The sequence below is a fragment of the Lagopus muta genome, chromosome 3, assembly GCF_023343835.1.
Source record: "Lagopus muta isolate bLagMut1 chromosome 3, bLagMut1 primary, whole genome shotgun sequence".
Classification (NCBI taxonomy): Eukaryota; Metazoa; Chordata; class Aves; order Galliformes; family Phasianidae; genus Lagopus; species Lagopus muta.
The window spans coordinates 58,614,163-58,638,760 of NC_064435.1; the positions used below are offsets into that span (position 1 = coordinate 58,614,163).

At 44.2% G+C, this 24,598-nt stretch overlaps 1 protein-coding gene across 3 annotated transcripts; it reads left to right on the forward strand.

Annotated features, from left to right (window-relative positions):
- The first annotated feature begins 1,879 nt into the window (after positions 1-1,879).
- Positions 1,880-24,254, forward strand: SCGN (secretagogin, EF-hand calcium binding protein). 3 transcript variants are annotated; one of them, XM_048939418.1, is made up of 12 exons: positions 1,880-2,065; positions 2,358-2,428; positions 9,767-9,859; positions 10,260-10,349; positions 11,073-11,129; positions 11,664-11,741; positions 20,377-20,432; positions 21,098-21,143; positions 21,251-21,310; positions 21,872-21,940; positions 23,569-23,729; positions 24,056-24,254. In XM_048939418.1, exons 1-11 carry the CDS (start codon positions 1,993-1,995, stop codon positions 23,695-23,697), a joined length of 822 nt encoding a protein of 273 aa, XP_048795375.1. In that variant the 5' UTR covers positions 1,880-1,992; the 3' UTR covers positions 23,698-23,729; positions 24,056-24,254. The 3 variants fall into 3 exon arrangements, with proteins under 3 accessions (XP_048795375.1, XP_048795374.1, XP_048795376.1); XM_048939417.1 differs by having other exon boundaries at positions 23,569-24,254; XM_048939419.1 differs by lacking the exons at positions 1,880-2,065; positions 2,358-2,428 and adding an exon at positions 6,489-6,546 and having other exon boundaries at positions 23,569-24,254.
- Positions 24,255-24,598: the final 344 nt, after the last annotated feature.

A 24,598-nucleotide genomic window follows, 5' to 3' on the forward strand; every position in this document is an offset into this window, starting at 1 on the left:
TAATAATGGAATAGTGATGTGTTTTTCAAAATACAAAACTTTAAAACTCTATAATGCTATGAACAAAAAGAATTCAATTGTCTTTTTTGTTTTCTTTCCATTTTCAGCTTTCCAAAACAAGGGCTTGAGATCTCCTACCTCACGCATTCCTGCACAGTGCAAAGCCATGGCTGAAGCTCATCGGGGCATTCCCCACTACTGAAAATACCACCTTCCTTTAATCCCTATCTATCTCCATACAGCAGAGCGATGCCTGCATTGGCCATGAGCTGCACACATGGAGGTCACGTTCCTCTTGCTCTCTGATACTCATAGCAATGGATCCAGAGTTCAGTGAGCTCCCCAAGTTCACTGTACCCCACACAGTGCACTGTCAAGCCAGTATAGCTCACTTTGAGCTCTGTTTTCTAATTCCTGTTTTGCTGAGTAACTTAAGGCATCTGGAGGAGCCTAAAGCCATGTTTGCCATGCATTTCATCTTTAATGGAGTGTAACTAATATTGCTTTGTTAAACTGATAATGCTGTGGAACGTTTCTGTGCTGTCTGTATTGAGAAGGACCCAACGATGTGTCAGAAGGACATTTGAGTACTTGCTCATGCTATTAAGGGAACAAAATTTATATTTCTCATGCTTAGTTGTCATCTAAGCCCATTGCAGTGTCCCTCCAGTATCTATGGGGTATGCTGGGGGTAGGCTTTGGGGGGAGCAAACGCATGTGGAGCCAATGCATGTGGAGCAGGAGATCATGACCTCTGCTTCTTTTTTCCCCTTTGTATCTGACAGACCTCCCAGTGTCTTTCCAGCAGAGGTGAAGATGGTTGCACTGAAGCTCATCAGCCATCAAGTCCAGCTCCCGACTCCACACAGGACCACCCAAAACTCAAACCCTATGTGTGATAGCAGTGTCCAAACACTCCTTGAAACTCCATCCCTTGGGACCGTGCCCACTGCCCTGGGCAGCCTGTTCCATGCCCACTGCCCTCTGGTGAAGGAGTTAAGGAGGTCCCAGTGCTTTTGTACTCTCAAAGATTGGACTGTGCAGCCTTGACCCTGACCTGCTCTCAGCAAAATGCAACTTTTAGTTGATTTGTGTTGTTTGTTTGTTTGTTTGTTTTCAGATCAAATAGAAGCCTGCTTGGTGTGAACACTGAATGCTCATTTAGTACCTTTTCTACTCTGCTTCTGAGAGCCTTTTGAAAAGCAAGGAGCATTTGCATAAAATCAAGATCTATATATTGAACTAAAATCAGCCTGGAAAAATCTCTCTAACCACGTCTCTCAGGGCCACTTCTACCTGTTTCCTGAATTGCTCCAGGGACGGTGCCACCTCCTGAACAGTCTGTGCCAGTGCCTCACCACTACCTCCCCTTCTCCAGAATGAAAAGCCCCAGCTCCCTCAGCTGTTCCCCATAGAACCTGTGACCCAGTCCCCTCACAACTTTGCCGCCTTTCTCTGGACACACTCTGGGGCCTCAGTGTCCTTCTAGTAGAAAGGAGCCCAAGCAGGCAGTGCAGCCCCAAGTGTGCCCATGCAGGGTACGAACACCAACTTTGCTGTATTGGCACTCAGACCCCTGGCGTCACCATTCTTTTTGCTTTGTACTGCGGTGAGGTTGTAGTGCTCCGTCCCAGCACGGAAACCCTCTCCGTAGTAGGCATGGAGGAGCGGGAGGGTCACAAATTTTACCAAACTTTTTTTCCCCCTAAACAGCACTCGTCTGAATTTTCAAGTCTATCCCAAGCGCTGCCCCCCTCCTTGGGCAGCCCCTCCTGCCGACGCCCACGCACCGACGCTGTGGCGCGGCAGCAGGGGGTGAGAAGGGGCCACTCGGGGCCCTCGGCCTCCCCCCGCGCCCCACGGGGCCGCCCCCGGGGCGGGGCCGCCGTTCTCAAAGCCGCCGGCGGCGCGGCGGGCAGGCGGCAGTGCTTGCGCGGGGTTTGCGCGGCTTTTGCGCGGGGCAGCGCGGGCCGTGCCGGCGGCTGCAGGACCATGGAGAGCGGCGCGGCGCGGCGTCTGGACGCGGCCGCCTTCCTGGGCGCCTGGCGCCGCTTCGACGCCGACGGCAAGTGGGAGCGGGGGGCGGGGGGCGAGGGGAGAGCGCTGCCCGGTGGGAGCACGTGCGGGTGGGTTCTCCGTGAGTGCGGACGGGGTCCTGCGGGTGTTTCGGCACTTTCTTCTTTCTCCCCGTCGTTCCCAAACTTTGAGTCTGAAATGCCTTTCCCATTCCTTGAGTTCCCCCTGCCCACCGCCCTACATAGCAAATAGCAGTAAGGGTGTTTGCATTATGGGCTGCCAGAGCAGGCGGGCAGGGCCCCTGCAGTAACGCCCATCCTTGATGTCCTGCTTGCGTTTAGACAACGGCTACATCGAAGGGAAGGAGCTTGACAACTTTTTCCATCATCTGCTGGAGAAACTGAGGCCAGACGTAAGTACATCTGTACACAGAGTCCTACTTAAAAGGTTGTTATGGTGGAAATATTTGTATTTATTGCTTCCCTATCAGTGCCTGATGGCAGAGCTCTTAGCAACCAGGTGCGTGAGGCAGGTGTGGCAACAAGTGTGATTGCACCAGCTGCTCCAGCATTTGGTGCCAATCTGACATCTGCTGTTGCTTGTGAGATCATTAATTTGAAATAATGCTTGGGAGAATATTTCTTGGGAGAATGTTACTGAAAGTGGCCCTATAAGAGTTGATGGTGTTGTTCATAAGGTCAACACACAGCTCTTGAGTTTCTAGTTTTCTCCCCTCGTTTTCACTCTGCGGCCCACAGCCAGCTGGTGAAGAGGAAAGGAATGAGCATCTTCCATAGGGAAAGAAAGGATGTGCCAAAAAAAAAAAAACCAAAAAGCAAACAGGTGAAACAGTTCCCTTAACCAAAGAGTGATCAGTAAAAGGGGAAGGATGGTTAATAAAAAGCATAAATGCATGAGCATCACGTGCAAAATCAAAGTTGCAGTCATGAAGTGATTAGGATCCTTGGATCTCTGGGAGAACCATAAAAAACATTCTGTAAATCACTTTTTCAAGTAAGTTTTTGATTATTTTGCAAGTAAATTTGAAATGAAATATTGGCAATTTCTGTCAAAATGTTTCCCTGGAGCATGGATGGCTACATGAAGAGCTAAGCACATAAGAGCAGTTTAAAGAAAATCAAGTAAGATTCCAACATAAGCATCAAGAATCACTAGGGACACAGAAATGCTGCTCTGGAGAGAAATGGGCAAATAATGGTAGGGAAGTGGGGTATAGTTTTAAAGCAAAATGAGAGATTTAGGTTAGATGTTAGGCAGCAATTCTTTACTCAGAGTGCAGTGAGGTGCTGGCACAGCTGCCCAGAGAAGCTGTGGTGCCACATCCCTGGAGGCGCTCAAGGCCAGGTTGGATGGGCAGCTGAGCTGCTGGGGGGCAGTTCCAACCTGCCCTGCCCATGGCGGGGGGGTTGGAACTGGGTGATATTCAAGGTCCCTTCCAACCCATGCCATTCTGTGATTCTATGAAAAGCAGAAAGCTTGTACTGCATTTGGACAGGAATGTCAGACTGTGGGCAGAGACGCAGAGAAATCTCCATCCCTGCTCAATTCCACAGCCACTCTTCTCTTGCCCATCCCATGTGGGATTCTGCAGCAGCCTCACCCCATCTGGATGCAAAGACGGTACCTTAGAGCAGTTTTTGTAGCCCTGTTACTATCAGCATGAACTTGTTATACTGTGCTAGGTGTCGGTGCATGGATATCCACAGCATGGGGCTACACTCTTAACAACATGTCCTGAACTTATATACACAGTTCTTAATAAAACTGTGCCACCAACTTCCAATATAAGCCACGCTCAGATAACTCCAGCCCAAACCAGCACACTCAAACCTTGCACCTTGCTTGTTTCTTCTGTCTGGGTTTGCCCATAAAGGGTAAAATCTTAACACAACAGGACTCAAGAAACAATCAGCCCTTGGAGACTGGCAGCACTGGAGCAGCCTGCTCCCTGTGTGTGAGACCACCTGCAGTGCTGGGCAGAGCAAAATTCCCTGTCCTATTTATACAGAGCGTCCGTGCAACAGTGCAGGTGGGGTGAAGGTACTCTTTGCAGTGCTTTTCATCCTGCACAGCAGGATAATGGCATTTGTGATGCAAGAAGGGAGCTGGCATTGAGCACCGCTGGCTCCAGTTCTCCCTTTGACACTTGTTTCTTCTCTGGGCTCCTGACATGTCTGTACAACAATGTGTGCTGGCGGGACTTCCAGATGTGTCTCAAGGATTAATTAGTGGCTGCGTCTGAAGTGCTCGACGAGTGATAAATAATGCTATCAGCCCTGGAAGTTGTCTCTGAATAGCAAATGGTCTCATAATTACATTTTTCCAGCCTGCACTCCCTAAGCTGTTATTTCAGTTAATGACCACTGTAGTCCTTCAGCTCTGTTTTTCTTTCCAGCAGCTCAGCAGCATCCCCAGCTGACTCTGAATGCCAGGGGATGGGATGGGAGCAGCTGGGCAAACAAAGCACAGCGGGGCTACTGCAAACTGGGAGTCAGATTTCATAGGGATGGAAACGTGGAACGCCATTCAGTGGGGGACGCTGAGGCAATGCCTCTGCAGGGAAACGGCAGGAGAAGGGATAACGTTGAGTAGATCTGAGTTGTGCCAGTGCTTTTCAACTTTATAATAAACAGGCCCAGATCCCAGGTGCTGCTTTCTGACTCTCGTCCCCCAGCAAAGGGCAGTTCTAAGAAAACGAGTTTGTTTTCCAGGGATGCCTTGCATATACAGAAGGCTTCAGTGAAATACAGTGGATTTATGATGCTGGTGGGCTGCGGTTGCTGTCACTTCCCCATCAGCTGCAGGGGCTTCTGTGAAGAAATGGGCTGATAGTATGGTGTATATGGGGCAGCACCAGGGTAATTCAGCCCAACACCACACAATGTTGTGAGTTGCTGCCATCCTACATCTTCAGTGGTTATCAATGCCATGACTTCTCTCCGACCACTGTGCTCCTATTTGTTCATAAACTTCTTTCTTTTACATTATGAACATCTTTCCATCTGTAAACCTGTTACGCTGCAGTGAAAATTTAGGTTTCTTTCAACACTGAATTTGTTTTCTTGGAGCAGAAAATACTGCCTCTCTATTCCTCTCTTGCATCACTATATATCTTTCTTCAGACAGGCTATTTGGGATCTTCCTTGCTCGCTCTTTACTTTTAGCGAAGCTCTATCTATATTCGGGTAGTAATTAAACAAGAAGAGGTTTCTAAATGAAAAGCTGTAAAGTCTGGATTGGTTTTTCACTGAAAATTCCTGCAAAATCAGTGATATCTGTGCAGAGACGAAAGGAATTGTACATTACCATTGCTCTTGCAGCATTCTTTTACAGAAAGACATTTCACTTAGTTTAAATTCAAGTAAAAATAGGCAGAGATTTGGGAACAGCAGCCATTCTGACAAAAGTTTGTTGCCCTCCCCCAGCTGTATGTGTGTCAGAGGCCATGTGTGAAAATCTTTGAAGTGCAAATGTGTTTGGGTAAGACAGGTATTAGCTTCGCTGCAATCCCCCCTCCCTCAAACCACCTGGGTGGTTATGGCTGGAGGGACTGCAGTTAATCTCCAGGAGCTCAGCTGAAAAGCCGTAAAGGATTTGCCTTTGATTTCTGCTTCCAAGGAAGATGAGCTACCTCTCTCTTGCATTCCAGCCTTGCCTCACGCAGTGTACTGTCTGTCTAAATTATGTCTTTAGCTTAACGGTCAGACAATATGGTCAGGAATGCAACAGGTAGGTGCTCAAAGTTCAGTCACCAAAGTGTTGGCCAAAGCAGGCTGCCGCTGTGCTGTACCACTGTGCTGCACCACCCACCCAAGAGAGCCAGGGCTGCAGGCCAGGTCCCTGGTGACCAGTGGGAGCAGAAAGACTCCTAGCAAAAAGCATTTGTCTTTCATCCTGCTCCAGGCTACATCAGAAATCTCAACCCTGAGTCAATTCTGCTAATTGCCCAAATGCATTCATTTCTGTAGGTGTGTGGCTTTTGTCAGCCCTGGTTCTCCTGACCCACTCCCTTTCCAGTAGCTGATCGTTAAGGCAGAGCACTGCAAGTGCTGGTAGTACCTATAATGGGAAGCTCAACACACCTACAGGCAAAAGTGGCATGTTTTCATTGCCCAAAGGCATGTCAAAAACCACTCAGCCTTGTGGAAGGGCAGAACAAAGAAGGCACCCAAAGCCTAACCACAGTAACGTGATGGCAGGGGGAAGGGCTACAATGGCCTTAGTTCAGCACTGGTGTCCTCTGTGTGAAAAAATATTTCCCACATATGTGCTGGTGAGAGCTAAAACAAACTAAATGATTTTAAAAGCAAGGGATGACTGTATAGGGGTTTGTTTACTGTAGTGTACAAGACTGTGGTAAACCCAAACCAAAGCACAGAGCCAAACCCTCCAGCAGCAGCTCTGCAGTTCAGTGGGCAGGGCTGGCCAAGGAGCTGCTGGGAAAGCCCATGTCTGTGTGGGCACAGTGGCCCCATGGGCAGCATGGATGGAAGGGAAGTATTCTTTGAGGTACATTTTAATGCTACCAGATTTAAAGAACAAATATTTGGCCAAAAAAAAAGTTCACCTTCTGAAATTGAAGTGTGTGTTTCTGGTGTCTCATCTGGTCTTTGGTGCTCTCCCTTTGTCACTGTCTGGCTTTTGGCATGGTACTAATTGTCAGGCATTCTTGGCAGATGTAATTTGTTTTCATTGATCTTGTAGGAACTCAATATCTCTAAGACCTTTCTCACTTCTATCAAACTGGGCTGAAACACTGTTAAGAGAAAAGTGTGTTCAAGCTGGCATTTTCAGATACGCTTCATTTTGTTTTCAAGAAACAGGCTATAACAGTCACATTTCTTCTTGCTCATTACACCATTATCAATATGGTGTCTGGATCCCAAAAATCACATCAAGGAGGAGAAAATAATCAATGTATGGCAAGGCTGCTTTGCTCAGCAGGGATGAAATGAGACTTTCACTTTCATCAGGTGGTGAAGTCTCTGCAGTGCTCCATACATTTGCTTTTTTTTCCCCTGAAACAGATGACTCCTAGCTGTATTTCCATCAAGAAAAGCTGCTGCCTAGCACATGGATCCCCGAAGGAGCAAAAATTTAATCAGAAATCGTGGGGCAAGATTACAGCAGTGTGTAAGGAATAGGTTAATGAAGAAGGCAGATTACAGCCGGGTTTCCAAGAACTCATAACCAACCATGACCAAGACATTAAATACTGCATAGATTAGAAAAACCAAACATGCTCTTTCCTTTATTACAATCAGGATTAAAAACCAAATTACCTTTGTGATGGAAAATATTTCTAACGGGTTTCCACAAAAGCAAAGATGAATACTGGACTTGGAAAGGAGAAAGCAGAAAATTCATTCGTTACAGCAACTTGAATTACAGAAGCTTTTCTCTGCAAAACTCTGCGGAAGAGCATCCATAGTAAGAAATTTACTGCTTGACCCTGAGATACCTATGAGCAAAGTCACAGCACCTCCAGAAACTTATGGGGGTGTATGCAGAGGGAAAATCAGGAACTACAGCTTGCATCCTGTGAAAAGTCTCTCCACAAATGCAACAGCATTTGCTTGAATTTTCACATTTTATCTTACTGCTAAAAAGTTTACAAGATCTTAGTCCAAGCAGTGAACACTTCTGAAGGAGGGAGGGAGGCTTAAAATGGAGTTGCTGCTTGAGACACACAGTGTGGTCCAGGAAAGGTCCGTGCTCAGTGACAGCACAGCTGCTTCTCAGAGCAGAATGGTGTGCTCATGGCTGGATTCTTTCCTTATACATAACCTTATAATCCTTAGAGGACTGAATAAATAGAGTATGAGCCTGAAGCATGTGCAACTAGACTGTGTTTGGCTGGCTGGCTGGCTGACAGGCAGGCAGGCAGGAAGGAAGGAAGGAAGGAAGGAAGGAAGGAAGGGGGATAATTTTGCCTTGAATGTGTATCTTGGGAAAACTAGTTTGTGCAGCATCTTTTACGACACTTTCTCTCTTTGAAGGTAAAATTTCTTAGCAGTTGTCACTAGCTTTTGTGTTTCATAAGTGATATGTTTATGTACAGAGATAGACTGTCCAATAAGAAAACTCTAGTGTGACCCCTTGGAGCTGCTTTTATACATTCCAGCTTTATGGATTTCACTTACTATATCCCATAGCTTGAATCAGTTAAAGAATCACAGAATCACAGAATGGCCAGGGTTGGAAGGGACCTCAAGGATCATGAATCTCCAACCCCAATGCCACATGCAGGGCAAGAAGAAAAGAAAACAAGGCAGTCTTATTCTCTTGCAGAGTACTATGTTTCTGACAATGCAAGGTCAAATGAAGTAGTGGTTAAAAGCTGACACAAAGTTGAGCATTTAATAAATGACTAGTTGGACCTCTGCAGCACATTTTTCCAAATATTAGCTCTGATTATAGTTTCAGAAATAACTTGACCTAATAGGCCTGGAGGAGGATAATTTCAGAGTACTTTGCAAGCCTATTGAAGTCAGCAACTGGTAGGTTTGCCTAATGCCTGCGAGGCATCTGGTAGTGTCAAGGTACAGTCAGAAGGCAATTTAACTGGCATAAGAGCAAGTGATAATGTTGAGAGGATGGTCCTGGGGGGGGGGGGGGGGCACCTGCCCTGCTGTGCTGCACCTCAAGGATGCACCCAGGGGATGCAGCCAACAAAGAGCCTCCTGGGTGCCCCTGTCCTCCCATTCTCACACCTAGATCCCCATCGTCCCATCATCTGGCACATCCTGTAGAGGGTGACAGGGGTTCACTTGCTCTAAGCAAAGCCCACTCACAGTCACTCAGACTTGACACTTATAAATCAAACTCTTTCTCCCCTAATTTCAGCATAGGATCCTCTGCTTGGACCGTGCTATTTATGGTTTGTATTATACCGCGCTACGAAAGATTTTTGTGTAAGCCCATAATAACTGCAAGCAGGCAAGTGCTCACAAGTTCTGAATCTGCTCTGAAGTAAGGTGAAGGCAAATAAAACTATAATGCTATCTGACTCTCCTTTTATCTGTAAATAACTTTTTTTTTTTTTCCTGTTACTACTAGCAGCAAATTAAGGCTTTTGGAAAATATCAGTCACTTCTAAACTTGTGGGAGAATCTGGCGACAAAGTTCAGACAAAAACAGGCTTTAGTTTAATGACATTAATCAGAAGATGTGATGTCTCACTTCCTTTTTGATTACCTCATCTATGACATCCTGGTGTGTTCTTAGAGCCCAGTGTGTGAATGCTCTGCAGCCAGAATGTTCAGGAGCAGCTGGGAATAGTGTTTGCACCTGGCTTCTATTGAATATGGGCATGGTCAGGAAGTTTCTGGGGCATGAGGAACACCCAGATCTCATGTTTTTCAAACACCATTGAGCAATGACAATGGGCAGCATCAGAACTGCTATGATACAAACTCAAGCAAAACTCGACTCCAGTGATGCAGTACCCAGTGTGAACAGTCAGTTAAAGAAGGAGGCATCACTGAAATATTTTAGTCTCCAGACACTGCTCTTTCAACCAATAGCTCAGCTGCCACAAAGTTATGCATAGACATTACTTACTATCACAAGTTCATCTAAGACAATGCATCTGTGGTCCTTTAGAAGCATTAGCCCTTGGCTATAAGGATGCTGTTTTTCTGGTGGTTATCTGTGAGGCAAACTTCCTCTGGGCACTCTCCTACTGCCCTTAGCAATGTTCTTGCATGTGCTATTTTCCCACTGGCAGGACCCCATCACAGAAGAAAAAGTTCAGAGGATGAAGGAGCAGTTCATGTCTGCCTATGATGTCACCACAGATGGCCGCTTGCAAATCCAAGAGGTATCTTCCCCCAACCCAGTTGTTGTTTGTTTGTTTGTTTGTTTTTTCAGATAGAAGGAGGATGGGGACCTAAAGCAGACTTGGCAGATATGGGAGATATGAGAATCTGAGGGGGGAGGAGGTGTAGTCATGGAGTACTGCATTCACCAGATCTCTTGGTCTGGTCTTCATTCCATAGCAACTACATGACAAGCTGGTATTTCCCATGTGTGTCTGCAGCCATCCAAGCTTCCCTTCCCTTCCCTTCCCTTCCCTTCCCTTCCCTTCCCTTCCCTTCCCTTCCCTTCCCTTCCCTTCCCTTCCCTTCCCTTCCCTTCCCTTCCCTTCCCTTCCCTTCCCTTCCCTTCCCTTCCCTTCAGCTTACAGATATGATTTTGGGGTTGGTATGTGTGTTTTTCAGCTTGCAAATATGATCTTGCCAGATGATGAAAACTTCCTGCTGCTTTTCCGACGGGAGACTCCCTTGGACAACAGTGTGGAGTTCATGCGGGTCTGTTTTTCTGCCTTCCTCATTCCCTTGAACACCAATTGCCCCAACCTTTTCTGTAGCACCTGTTCTGTATCACTGATAAATCCAGTCCTGATAAATCCAAAGCTCTGCACCCAGTACAGTGCAGACCAGGAGGGCCACCATTTAAGCACAGTCCTGAGCTGATGAGTTAGCCTGGGCTGTGAAGGCACACAGACACATCCCTGCCCCATTCAGGGACACTGAGAAATTCACCTTTGGCAGGATGGGCACAGGGACAGTTATAAAATGTAAAACTCCTTTCTTTCTCTTCAAGTTGCTTCAGATGAAAGTTTTGGCTTTTTGTAAGACTATTTGCAGTTCTTATTTCACATCCAAGCTCAGGGCTTCTGCAGATCAATGGCCAGCTGCATACTGGCCTGGACTCAGGGCAGTAACCACTTTGAGAAACTGCATGTACAAATTAGGTAAGAAATGTGGCCCAGTTTCTCAGTCTTTTCTTCCTTTTATAGAATGCATGTCTACATTAAATATGCGATCGCAGCATGTCACGCATACAGCACCCAAATTAGAGTAATTGCTATTGTGTGGAAAGTTTATTTTATTTTGTCCACAATTAATCGAATGCTGGGTAACAGAACAGCTAGCTCATTAGGGAGGTTCTGATTCAGATCTTTATGATTTATCTCCTGTGTGAGTGATTACTGGCAACATGTAAGGTCATATCAATCTATCCCCATCCAGATCTGGCGCAGTTACGATGCTGATAGCAGTGGATTTATTTCAGCTGGAGAACTCAAAGTAAGTTGCTCTAACCAGTGTCTTTGAGTTTGATCTACAGCTCACAGATGTCAACAGGAGCCTATTCATCGACTTTAACAATTTGCTGCCTTTTTGTGTGATGACAAATGGCACATCAAGCTCATTCACAGCCAGTTTAAGGGCTGGGCACCCTCCAGCCTTCTGGCATAGCTGCAGGGACCACAGTGGGTGAGAGGAAGATCTGCCATCCCTCCTGCTGTTTCACTGCCCCATTGCCCTGCCTATTTTGATCTGAGATCACTTAGCAGACGCTGTGGGACTTAGCTCTTGTGTATTTTGTGGCTGAACTATTCCATTACAACTGATTCCAGTATGCTCACTTAGGGACAGTTTGATTATTTTCTGATTTATTTGCAAAAATATTTTGCAGTATGAACTTCAGGGGAAATTGAAGGCCTGAGTACTAATTGGGAATGTGAAATTAGATTCATGTGACTGCTGAATTTGAGTCTATTTTCTTACTGTTTCTTCTTGAATTTCTCTAAGTAATATTTGACTCTTTCCTGGTTACAGGATTTCTTGAGAGATCTCTTCTTGCAGCATAACAAGGTGGTTACTGATGCAAAGTTGGAAGAGTATACTGATACAATGGTAAGCAAAGAGAGCAATAATATTGTTTAGGTTATAATACTGCCTAAAAGCATCCCTCAGGGTCTCAGTATTTGATGCCATAGGGGTCCTCTCAAAAGGTGTTTCTTTTCCCAGAGTTCCCAGTGGGAAGCTAGACAGCACACAGCTTCTACTTTGCACTGTACTGGATCAGCTGTGAACAACATTTCAGGTTTGAGTTGAAGTGTTTATTATGAGAAAGCAACCTGACTTTGTGCCACAGCAAACTGAGCCCTAAACCTATTCAAATCAATAGGTGAGGTGTATTCTTCTTCAGCCTCAGCCAGGGCTCCATCCAGCTTCCTCCCTTGTTCCTTCCAAGCAAATCCTTTTGCTCCTCAGAAATGCTGGCATCTTTCACTTTTTCTCTGCAAAATATGGAGAGCCCTGCTAGCTCCCTGAAGGGCTGGAAATCTCAATGCTCACAGGCTTTGATTCTTCCCCTGCCTTCTTACAATGAAGCTTTTATCCTGCAATCATCAGCAACATAATATTTGGCATAAGTTTAGCATCAGTCAGTCACCTGGGTTTCAGAACAACTTATTGTGACTAACCATCTGAAAACAAGAAAGGAAAAAAAAAAATCATCAGCCCATTTCTGATGTTGTTATCAAGGCTATCATTTCACTTCCACCAGGAGACATCTATCGTTGCAATTTTCTAAATGATTTTCAGATGGAACTGTCTTGCTTCTTGGCACAAAATCTGTGTTTTCACCTATAGTAGAGCTTGGTATGCAAACAAATGAGGAGCTGCCCATGTATTTTGCAATATGATGTTATGTATGCATGTAGCATCTGTGACTAAAAATGTCACTCTTTAGAGCAAAGCAAGAAGCTGTACCTAATGGTGTACAAAAGCGTGTGCATCTTTTCATGTTTATAGGACAGTTAAGGGAGAGGAAAGCTTTCTACAGAAGTTATTTTCCATCTGGAAGAGCTTGAAAAACAATAAAAACCCAGAAGCTGCAGCCAGAACAAAACCTTTCCAGCAGAGTTTGCAGGTAGCAAACAGCTTTTAGGCTGCTCCATTAAGATTCCCTTAGCCAGTAGCTCTTCTCTGACCTGGTGCTGCTGGGGAACACGCAGTCTGAAGCTTGTAGATATTATGCAGATAATTTCATCCAATTTCTTCCCTTTCCGATAATTTCTCAAAAAGGATCTATGATTTCTGCCACCCCAGTGCAGCTAGATAAAATGTGGTTGGAAAGAAATGTGGTGTGGTAATGCAGCACAGGGCTGACAGCCAGGAGGTCTGGTTTCTATTCTCCTGGTTTTTACTGATGGGCTTAGTGTTTTTGAAGAGGCAGTTGTACAGTTATCCTGTACTAAAATGGAGGATATGCATTCTGTGCATCACGGCGAAGAGCTCCCACATGGACAGCACCTATATAGAAGTGGACACAGATTGCATGGGAATTTGCCTGAAGCAGTAGTGCAAAATTGCAAGGAGGAAAGAAAAATGCACTCTTCTGTTTTATCTGCCCATTAAAAAGGGGAAAAACAGAAAAAAAGGAAAAAGTGACTTGAGCTACCAAGATTAAAGGTGTGATGCCAAGGTCCAGAGCAGTGGGAGACCCCTGCTTTCTCTTCCTGCTTTCCATATGGAGCAAGGAAGTCCTGGTGGGTCTCTGCCACCATCCCAACTGCCTGGGAAAACAGGGTGAGTGCAACCATGAGATACTTTGATGCAAAGCAGGGGCTTTATATTTTTACAGGCTTTTACAGGCTCTCTATTGCTTTTTTAGCAACCAGCAACACTCACTCCTTTACTGCAGAATGGAAATAGTTCTATTTCTTTCTCCCATATCTTTGTTTCCACCCTTATTTAGAGCGCAAGGTCTTCTGAACATGGACCTTTTTCTGCTTTGCGCTGCTTCAGGGTCTCTGATAGTGGCCCAGCCATCCTGCTCAGGGCTTTCACATGCCTCTGTAATAACATTTGGTCCAAAGAAGCTGTGTCCCAAGGAGCTGTAATCCCATCTGTCTCCACAGGCATTTACAGATCTCTGCCCTCTTCTTTGTGCACTCCACAGCTGACTGCATACTTCTTAAGTAGATACTGATACACCAAGTGGGCCCTAGAGCTTTTTGGAGACAGGGATAAAGGGGAAAAGACAGAAACTATCATCTTAAAGAAGATAGCCCAGGCATGAAAGAATGAAATTTTACAATTCTTTGCTGGATATTTGCAGCTTTAGCTTGTGGGAGGTAAATGGCCAGGGAATGTCAACTACATCCAGTTTGCTTATGCTGTTATGAATGATCATATAGTATATAAAATAAATCAATCAACTTATAAATAACAGCTGAGATATCTGGAAAGAGGGATGCAGCTTTCCTTTGGAAGTATTGCTTCTTTCTTTGAAGAGCCACAATCACCAAGAACGCCTCAAAGAAGTGCCCTCCTTTCCCTGATCTGGGTTAAACACAGCACAGCAAATACCTGAACAGGTGTGACATACACACACTCTCTCATACATATTTATAATTTTATATAATCTTAAATATATATTTTATATATATTTACATATTCCTATGGATAAATACATCTCTCAACCCTTCATTTTCAGCTGTTTCAAGTGAGACAGAGAGAAACCAGAAAAACTGAGATAGTTTTCTGCTCTGCTTTACTATTACTTGAGGCCCTTTCACACTTTTAACATACGTATATTGGTTGACTGCAGAAAGGAACATCATTTTATTGAGTTGCTTAGAAGCTATTTGTATGCAGGCTATTCTGTTTCCTTATGACCTTTACATCCTTTTTTCAGAGAACACTGATTTAGATTAAGGATGGATGAGTCATGAACCATTGGGAAGAAATGAGGTAGGGAATGTGTTGGAATTGCACAGTCCCCATGAGTTTGTTAAATCAAATCTGTAGCATCCTTCAAGTCCCTGGGGAAAGTTGTGAGAAAAGAACATTTGAGTGCTCAAGACTCTTGATGAGGGAATTAAAGCAGCAGTTCTGTGCTGTGGAAGCCCCTTTGCAGGATTTGTGTTAGCTTTTGTGCCTATATGTACATATGTTTGTATTAGCAGTAATAAAGAGTGCACTAATATTTACACTCATGTGCTTGCATGAGAAGATAGCGATGTGATGTTCTGAATTCTTGAAAGTAGTTTGTGTGTGTTTGTCTTCTTCTAGAAGAGAAAAACCATAGGCTTCTAGACTGAGAGCTGTGGGCAGGGAGCAGATGCTCAGGGGCAGAAACAGATCTTTATACTGCTCTAAGCTTCTCTGAGCAATGAGAAGATGTCCCAGAGGTACAGTACTGGTACAGACAAACTGGGCATAGTTGAAAGCGGGGTGTAGTTTTTAAGAGCCTGATGAGAACGTACTTCCTTCTTAAAGCAACACAAAATGGAGAAATGAAAAGTTGTCCCATTATTGCTTCATCACAAAAAGAAAAAAAGTGGATGGAGGGATTACAGTAGCACTAACAACCTTTCCCATGATCCTGGGGAAGTTTCTGTCGATGAATATCCAGCTCATCCTTGCATTTGCCAGGCTTTTGTCATGAGTGACAGCTTCTATACATGTGCATGCACACAGCTGTGTACTTCAGCACGGTGTTGTATATGCCTGAGTCTGAAAAAGATGTCACCGTAATTTCTGATGAAGTTTAGTATTGATCTCTTGTCTTCTGCAGTAACAAAATTCTCACTCAGCTCTTGCATTTATTATTGCCTTGTTCACAGAACCACTGATGGTTCATAGCTTCTCATATAGCAGCATGCTACTTCTGGCTTGTAATCTCAATATCTGCAAGATACCTGCAGGGAAAGCTCAATTCTGAGGCACTCTTCAGCAAATTATGTTGTATATACCACTGTAACTGTCACTCATAGAACATCAATACTCTCTTTTTGTATTGGTAATATCGGACTGGGCAAAATAAGCTCCTTTAATTTGAGAATTATTATATTTTAGCAAAATGCATAAGATAAAAAACATAAAGTAGAATACTCTCCCCACCACAAACTGAATTTCTGGGGAAACAGTCATGTAAGTGTGGTGAATAGTAATACAGTAAACGTTGGTCATGAAATACAGCCTTTGATGGAAATCAGTATATGAATACAGCTGAAGATGAATCTTTTCCCCAGGGAAGCCAATAGAGCAGTCTTCCCAGCTGTAACACTGTCATGGTTTAACTGTGCATATCAGCAAAATTTCTGGGCATGGAGCTGCATATCTTGAGCAGTTACTGACCTCACACATGAACTGCAGCTGGCTATGTGAGGGCTCTTGGTCTTCTCAGTATGAAGGGAACAGGCTTACTTCTCCCTGAAAGGTGATCTGCATCCATAGGAATTAATAGTGCTCTACCTTTGTTTTGTATTGGATGAAGAGGGGAGGTTTATATTGGATGTAAGGAAGACTTTTTTTACAATAATGGTGGTGAGGCACTGGTACATGTTGCACAGAAAAGTGGTGGAAGCCCCATCCCTGGAGATACTCAAGGTCAGGCTGGATGGGACTCTGAGTAACCTCATCTACATTACAGGGGAGTTGGACTAGATGACCCCTAAGGGTCCCTTCCAACTGAAATAACTGTATAATTCTATGACTATTGCTGCTTTTGTGACTGCAGGCTGTCCTCTCTGCAAGGACAATGCTAGAGGCTCAGAGTGGGTACTTCTTTGGCTGTGAATTTCTGTCTGTCTCTGCTCTTTGCCAATGCATGTGTACTTACATAGAGAAAATCCAGATGATCTAGCTCCTTATCACCATATTGGCAAAGTGTATCCATATTAACAAATTTTTTTACAACCACCAAAGGAATAGTACAATAGAAAGAAATCTTTGTTACAGTGATAGCCTAAACTGAGCATGTTGTGCTTCTGAACATGCTCTGATCAAACTTTCTGAAGCTGTATAAATACGATAGCGGAGTGTGGCCCAAGACGGGTAGTTTACAGGTGAGTTCTTTGTACATCCCTTCTCCTGGTAGTGGTCAAGGCAGGCCTCTCTCCCAGGCAGATACTTGAGGATGCCATGCCTCTAGGAGACCACATCTACAGTTCTGCATGGGCACTGCAACCATCAGCCCTCCTAAACCCATCCACCACCATGAGAGCCACCCTCTCTGAGAGCTTTCTCATGGCCCTGGATCACTGTGATTCCACTCACTGATGAAAGGCTGCCTTATTGTGTGTGGCAGGAGGGCTCACACACAGTTCATTTATGCCATGGAGGGAAATCTGGCCCCACATCACTTCTAGACTTAATCCCAGTTGTTCTGTTGTCTTCGGTTTTGCACTGCTCTTGCTGTGACATAAGCCAGCAGAAGCAGAAAATTGCATTTCAGCTCAAACTTCACTTCTAAAGAACAGAACTCATGGAACGCAGGTTCTGGCTTTCAAAAATCCCTGCAAATAACAGTTTGTTCTTTTAGGCACCAAAGGACCCTTAGAAATCCCGCACTAAATGACTTGCCTAGGTTACACAGGCGCTATAACCTGGGGGGCAGAGAACAGAGCTTCTGTACCGAGGGTAAATTGCTGGCCACAGAGCCTTCAGGGCTCTGCAAGAGCCTGCTGGCCCCAGCAAAAGGGGACACATGCAATCTTCCACTTGGCCTGTGTCACTGTTATATCCCCTGAGTACCTGCTGTACTCCTCAGCTATATTAGTTATAGCTGACATCATATAGGTAGTCAAGATATGTTGTGAGAGCAGCTGGGTAGGCAGGAAACAACTCTACGTTCCCTCCAGGGATGACACACTTCATTACACATCAGAGAAGGGACAGGAAAGCATTTAGAAGCAGGCCCTAGTAATTCTGCTGATCACAGACCTATTTATTTTGCTTATTTACTTTTCTCCTTATCTCTGTCACAGAAAATAATTTCAATTTATAATCTTACAGGGCTCTTCAAAGCATGTTTGTCATATCTTGGTGTTTCAGTGGCCTTCTTTACAACACCTGATTGAGAAAGCAGAGATATTTCCTTTGCTTAATTCAAAGCCTATGGCAGTTTTGAGTTTGCACTTTTAGTGCACACTGTAACAACTCTTGTTTTGCAAAAACAGCTCTCAGTTATGCTCTGTCTGCCTCAGAGTACACACATTAAATTCAGACAAACAGAAGTAAGACTTCCCTGGTGTGCTTCCATTAAAATGTCAGTGAGTTAATTTGTGCAAACACTTTAAAACATTGGCTAGCTTGACAGTAAGACAAATGCATCATTTTATAAAGCATACTGCTGGATGCAACAAAGCTTTTAATAAAATTGTGTGCTATTTAAACATGCCAGACCTTATCCTTAACCACATTGAGATGTTTCCTATCAGCCTGGCAGCATAAATATACCTTCCAAGAGAGTAAACTGAAAATCCATCAAGTTTAACATATCAAGATGGTGTGTAAAGGCAAAAGTTTAAATTAGAAACAATCTCATAACAATTTCAAATGTCTTCTTCTCCCATTATGTATGTCTCATCATATGGGATGGGAACCCTCTGTCATTCTTTGATCACTTATGTACACAATTAGCAGATCAGATCAAACAATTGTGTGCTTGAAATTTGAAAGCTTAATTAATATACATTTCCCCAGGCTTTTCTATCCCGAGATTGCCAAGTAGTGTGTATGCATGAGCTACAGTTGTCCAAATAATAGGATTAGGTCTATCTTATTAGCTGTGGTACCTGAACTAATTCAGAGAACAGTATTCCATCTTTGCTAGACATTTTCCATCTTTTGTGTGGAATTCAAGATGCAAGAATTAACCAAGCATAGCGCTTCCTGCAAGACTTTCTTTTCTCTCTGTTGATTGGGATGAGAAATCAAAAAATCACAGAGGTTTGAATTTGTTTCTTCCAGGATACTTTTTGCAGGAAAAAAAAACAAAAAAAAAACAAAAAAAAAAAAACAAACAGAATTTGAAAATGCAAAGATTTTGTCTTGGTATTGCAAAAGCAGAGCTGAGTGACAGAGGTCAGAGAGGGGAGTTGATATAAGTGGATGTAGTAAACCACTGAAAGTAAAATGTTAAGCTCAAAGATAGACCAAAATTGCCTGTGGATGTTTCTTTTCATTAATCATTCCACTGAAGAACGTATTACTTTTACAGTTAAATTTGTTTTAATGAGATCTGCACTGCTGCTGGAAAACAGTGAAGGGTTCAGAAATTAAAGCTATCATTGCAAGGACATTTCTCCCCTTTGTGGCACAGCATGAGCAGCTCCAGCTCCTAACCCTGCCTTCAGTCTTGTCCTGTTGTGGCCAACATCTGTGTTGACTTCAGGGCATTAGTTTTCCAGTGATGTCAGTATGGAACTTCTGTCATCCATATAAGCTTTACACTTTCTCTCAATGGGAGGAAAAGTGGGCCCATACAGAGTGCTCTTCAAAATTCCCTTCCAGATCTCAGTAGTACAAGTTACAGAAGAATTAATGCAATAAGATCCAGTTGCAGAATCTTATCTACAGCCAGTACAGCAAAGAGCTACTGCAGGCTCAGCACATGTGCCAGAGTACAGGAGAGGGAGAAAAAAGGCATCGTGTATAGATGTGGGCATCCCAAGGTACAGCAGCTCCCAGCCCTTACCTCTACTTATGCAGAGTGTCAGGCCCCTGTTTCACTGCTGGGCAGTGCTCAAGACATGCTATGGGTTCATTCATCCTGGAGATCATGCCAGGTCAGGATGTGTCACAGCGTGTTGCTCAGGGACATGATTTAGCAGAGGGTTGTTAGGGTAGTATGGTTAAGTTGTGGCTGGATTTGATGATCTTTAAGGTCCTTTCCAACCTGAGCGATTCTATGATTCTATGTCCACTCCTTATGAGCCTACAGGGTTGGGGACTGGCATCTGCAGTTACATGAATAAGCAAATGAGGTTCATGCAAGCACAATTAATGCATGTTCTTCTACAGAGGATGTGACGAAGAGTGGTAATCCATCTTAGTAAAAAAAATTTTTTTTTCCCCAACTACACTATAGAATACATTTTTTCAAGAACTTTGATCCTGAAGACATTAGTTTTTGCAACCCATTAAACTCTTCCCCTGTAACTGACTCTTATTTGTGCATTGCAGAGAAACAACGTACTAAATCTATTAAATGAATAGATAATACCTGGTGTTGAATCACCAAAAAGATCACATTAAGAAAAGGATACAATTCAGGAAAAGATAGCTTTAGCATTCACACAGATCAACCTCTCGATGCCTGAGGCCTGAATCTTCCCAGTCCTGTCACTTTCTTGAGGCAGGCTTTGAGCCAGACATGCAAGCCCACCAGCTCTAGCAGCACCCAGACGTGGTCTGAGTGTCTGTCAGGAGGTGAAACTTGCACCTCAGCCACTCGGCAGCCACACTGACAGTCAATGATAACAACAGAGCTGGGCTGGAAGTGTTTAGAAGCTTCAGTGTTTTTTCCAGGGACAGTGTTTAGGTGCTTAAGTTGTCTGTCAGAGACCTGTCTTCATTGGAACGGTGTCTGGCTGCTTTGCTTCTCAATGCCAGAAAGCCAACACAGAGAGGACGTTGCTGTACACTTGCTTACCAGGTCACAGGGCACAGCAAAATATCTGCCAACTTCTTTTATATATCTTCTCCTCATCTGCCTATCTATTTCATAGCAACCCTATCTTTTATCTTTTAGATGAAAATCTTTGACAAAAACAAGGATGGACGTCTGGACCTGAATGACCTGGCAAGGTAGGCTTCAATGACACTGATGCAGTTTTTCAGCTAGCAATGACACATCCAGGCAAAGTGATGACTTTCAGCAATAATATCTCTCTGGAGACATGCATCTGAATCCTAAAACAAGTCAGGCTCTCTGATGTAGGCATCCTGGGTTTCTAATGCATGGTTAACACTGTGATATTCTGTGAGGATGTGGCTGAGGAGTCAAGGTGGCACTGCCAGTGTGCTTGGCCATGTCGGCAGGGGAGAATTTGGAGACACAGGAGGAAGATGCTTATAGATGAAAATGGTAGTTTAGTCTCTGCCCCTTTTCTGTCTTTGACAGCTGAAGGCTTTTGGTTTTTTTTTTTGTTTTTTTTTTTTTGGCAATTGGCACTGTATACAGATAGAGTATGCCTGTATATGTAATGTATGTGCAGTCAGGTATGACTTTAATCGCATGGGTTAAACAACTTAAAATACCAGTTTGGGGGATGAGAAGCAGAGGCACTGCCCTCAGTACTCAGGTCAGCGTTACTTCGTCCTTTCCTTTTCCAATGCTTCATGAAGAAAACAGTGGCAGATTACTATTTCCTGTAACGCAGCACAGCAGCCTTTACAAACTGGGATAGTTCAGAGCAGTACGTATGTAGTTGACGAAGTGGCAAGATCTTAATTTAAATCTCTCTCTTCAGGATTCTGGCCCTCCAGGAAAATTTCCTTCTTCAGTTTAAAATGGATGTAAGTATTTCTTGATGCATTCCTCCCATTCCTCTCAGATAAGATAACTTACGCTAGAACCTGACTCTATTTTTTTTTCCTTTTTCACTCGCTCTCTCTGCACGCAGGCTTGCAGCACAGAGGAAAGGAGGAGAGATTTTGAGAAAATCTTTGCACACTACGATGTTGTGAGTCCAAGCAACATTCCTTTGTGGTCTCTACATGATTAAATATATGACAGTGCCAGAGCTCATGGCCAGAAGTGCTCATGTGAAGGTGGGGACAGAGGTGGGCAATGCTCAGGGACCTCATAACAAAGGATACATTTTCACTTTTTCCACTGCCTTGGCCAGTACTGCTGCATCAGCAATATCTCTGTACAGGAGACACATGGGCTGTAGAGAGCATGGTGCCTCTAGCTGCAGTTCTCCAGCAATTTGGGACTCGCATCATCACCCTGAGAAATGAAACCCCTTTCAGAGCTTAACCAAGAGTTATTTTAAATCTGGCCCAGGATGGCCAGGACTGCCCTAGCATTGGTTAGAAAACAGCAGTCTGGTGCCACTTCTGTCACTCCCACAGTGGAGTGGTATGGTGACTAGCAAGCCTCACAAAATAGTGGGAGATATTACTGCCACTTAAGGGGAAGAGACGGTCTGGGATAAGGGATGACAGTGCTATTGGGCTCAGTGAATAGGTGGATGGGTTTTGACTTACTGGAAGGTTTCGATGTTTCTTTCATCTGTCAGAGTAAAACGGGAGCACTTGAAGGCCCAGAAGTGGATGGATTTGTCAAAGACATGATGGAACTGGTCAAGGTATCTGCATGTTTTTTTTCTTTTTATTAATACCCTTTATGTCCAAGAGGAAAGTCCTTATTCTGATAAAAATATGTAAGCAGAGCAAGAGTGGGAACATAGAGTCAAATTTAATTTCAATCAGACAGAAACAAATGTCATTGCCTCAGAATATTCAGCATAGAGCATTTCACCACATCACAGAAATTCTATCTGACAAATTAATACAACTTGACTCAGCAACTGTATTTAAATCCATTCTGTTTCATACTCCGAGCTGGGCAGATGTTATAGCATCACAAACCACCTGGTCTACCCACACACATACATTTTTTTCCCTAACAATGTAATATTTAGGCTAAAATAGCTAAAAGGTGTTGAGTAAGCTGGAAAAGAGATATATGCCTTTGCCTTTTCATATATTTGAGTGAAAAGCCATGATCAGAGCTGAGAGTCTTCAGCTCCAGCTGACAACAGCATAGACCAACGTTTCTCAGAGTATCACCATGCCTGAACATCAGGAAGTTCATGCGTGGGATCCTTAACGGTTGTGATTTTATAAGGCCACAAAGTCAGCTTTAGAGGGAGACACTCCTCAGCATGCCTTGGAGTTCATGGGCCAGGAGGTTGAATGGCTGAAACTTCAGCATGGGACTATTCAGTGCTGCCTATGCTACAGAAATCCTCTTCAGCTCACTTCAACCATCTTTCCCTATGATCTTGCCTTCAGGTTGAAAGAACAGCTGTGCAAAGAGTAAAGGGCAACTCATATCTAGGAGGTGGCTCACATGTCAAAGAACTGTTGCTTAAATCCTTAAATTCTGCCTCCTCACTGATGCTATGATTGTAACTTTACTGACATGGATTGGTCATCAGAGATTCTTCTTTATTCTGTTTTGGCTGTGCCAGCATGATCTCATAGTTTATTATGTCATCAAAGAGCTACACAGAAAAATCACTTGATCTCTCTCTGTAGTCAAGAGTACTGTGCCAGTGTGTCACTTACAACAGCAGAGTCCACTTGTTTTGAATTACCTTGAGTTTTCAGATACAGTCCAAGATGCTAATAGTCCAGTTTTTGGCTTCACCCAAGCCTGAGTCATTGTATTTCCCTGTGAAGTGACCCTATGCAAGGCTGCTTATGCTCTCACATCCATTTTGCAGAGTAGACAGAGGCAAAGAGGCCTGTAAAACTTGCCTTTAACATTCATTTGATACACTGAAGGTATTTTAAAGTTGCTGACTAGCTTGCTGACTAGAAAGTTGTAGCTTGTGATGGAAATGGCATATACTCCTTTGTGCAGCAGGTTTGAGAGAGGAAACTGGATGAAGGTGCAGACCCAGAACTAACTGCCGACTATTGTTTGACACGGATCAGAAACTGAGCAACCTGATTAAGGGAACAAACTATCATGCATTTCCTTATAAGACTCACCTAACCATCCCATCCACCTAACCATAACCTTTCTGTTTTTATGGGGCCTCATTTCCACCTTCCTTGTTGCCCTCTTGTGTGAGCTGATGTGGGGTTGAGCCCCTTGGTTGCTCACCCTTTGGGGCATCTCTCTGCCACTCTGTCTGCTGCTTTACAGAGCTGCTGAAACCCAGAGGCGTTTTCCTTTCAGCAATGCATTCTCTTTCTCTTGCAGCCCAGCATCAGTGGGGTGGACCTGGACAAATTCCGTCAGATTCTGCTCAACCACTGCGATGTGAACAGAGATGGGAAAATTCAAAAATCAGAACTGGCCTTGTGTCTAGGGCTTAAAATGAACCCATAGCTGTTGGTGGTGCTCGTGGCTGTGTTTCCCATGTGAGGTTTGCCTGCTGCTCCTGGTAGAAGTGTGTCCGTGCTGTGCAAGCAGATGGGTGGTGGGCAGGGGGGGCATTTGTACGAAGGGGCAGACAGCCTTACCAATGTTTATGAATCTCTTGGATATCTCCAGAAGCCACCTGGCCATGGACCTGGGCACCCTGCTCTGGGTGGTCCTGCTGGAGCAGGAGTGGGGTCTGTAGAGGTCCCTGCCTGCCTCAGTTATTCTGTGATTCTGTGACTGTGAATCTGTGACAAGTGTTGATGGGTGGTGTTCAATAGGTGCCACTGCTTGTGGGTCTCTCCAGCATGGTCTTTGCCCACAGGCACACTATTTGCTCAGAAAGAGGGCTGCTCACCTTCTCCTACCCCTGTGAAACAGTGCCCTGCCCATCTCCTAGAGTAGAGACAAGCATCTCCCAGCGTTGATGCTCCTGGGCTGCTGCTGCTCTGTGATTCTGATGGTTGCCTTCTGTGTGAAGTCATTACTTTGGTGAATGTTGAGCTTTGTTTGTGCAGTTGAAATATTGGATGGGTGTATTTCTGCAGAAATAAAAAAAATGGCAGTTACAGCAAATCTGTAAGATTGGAGTTTATGTGTTACTCGTGGAAAGCCATCTGCTGCAGACAGATGACCATATACGGTAGCCATTTTATATAAAAGCCATCAAATTGCAAGAGCCTTTATGATGCCTATCAGCTGTGGTTTTTAGTTCTGTCAGCAAATGAAACATAGTAAGTTCTTTCCATGGAGAAACCACATGTAACATAAATTAATATTGCCTGGAGGATGAAGCCACAGAGTAACGTCACTTCTGGAGGAAGCCCTTCTTTTAAATCAAACCAAAGTCATAAACAAAGTTTCCATA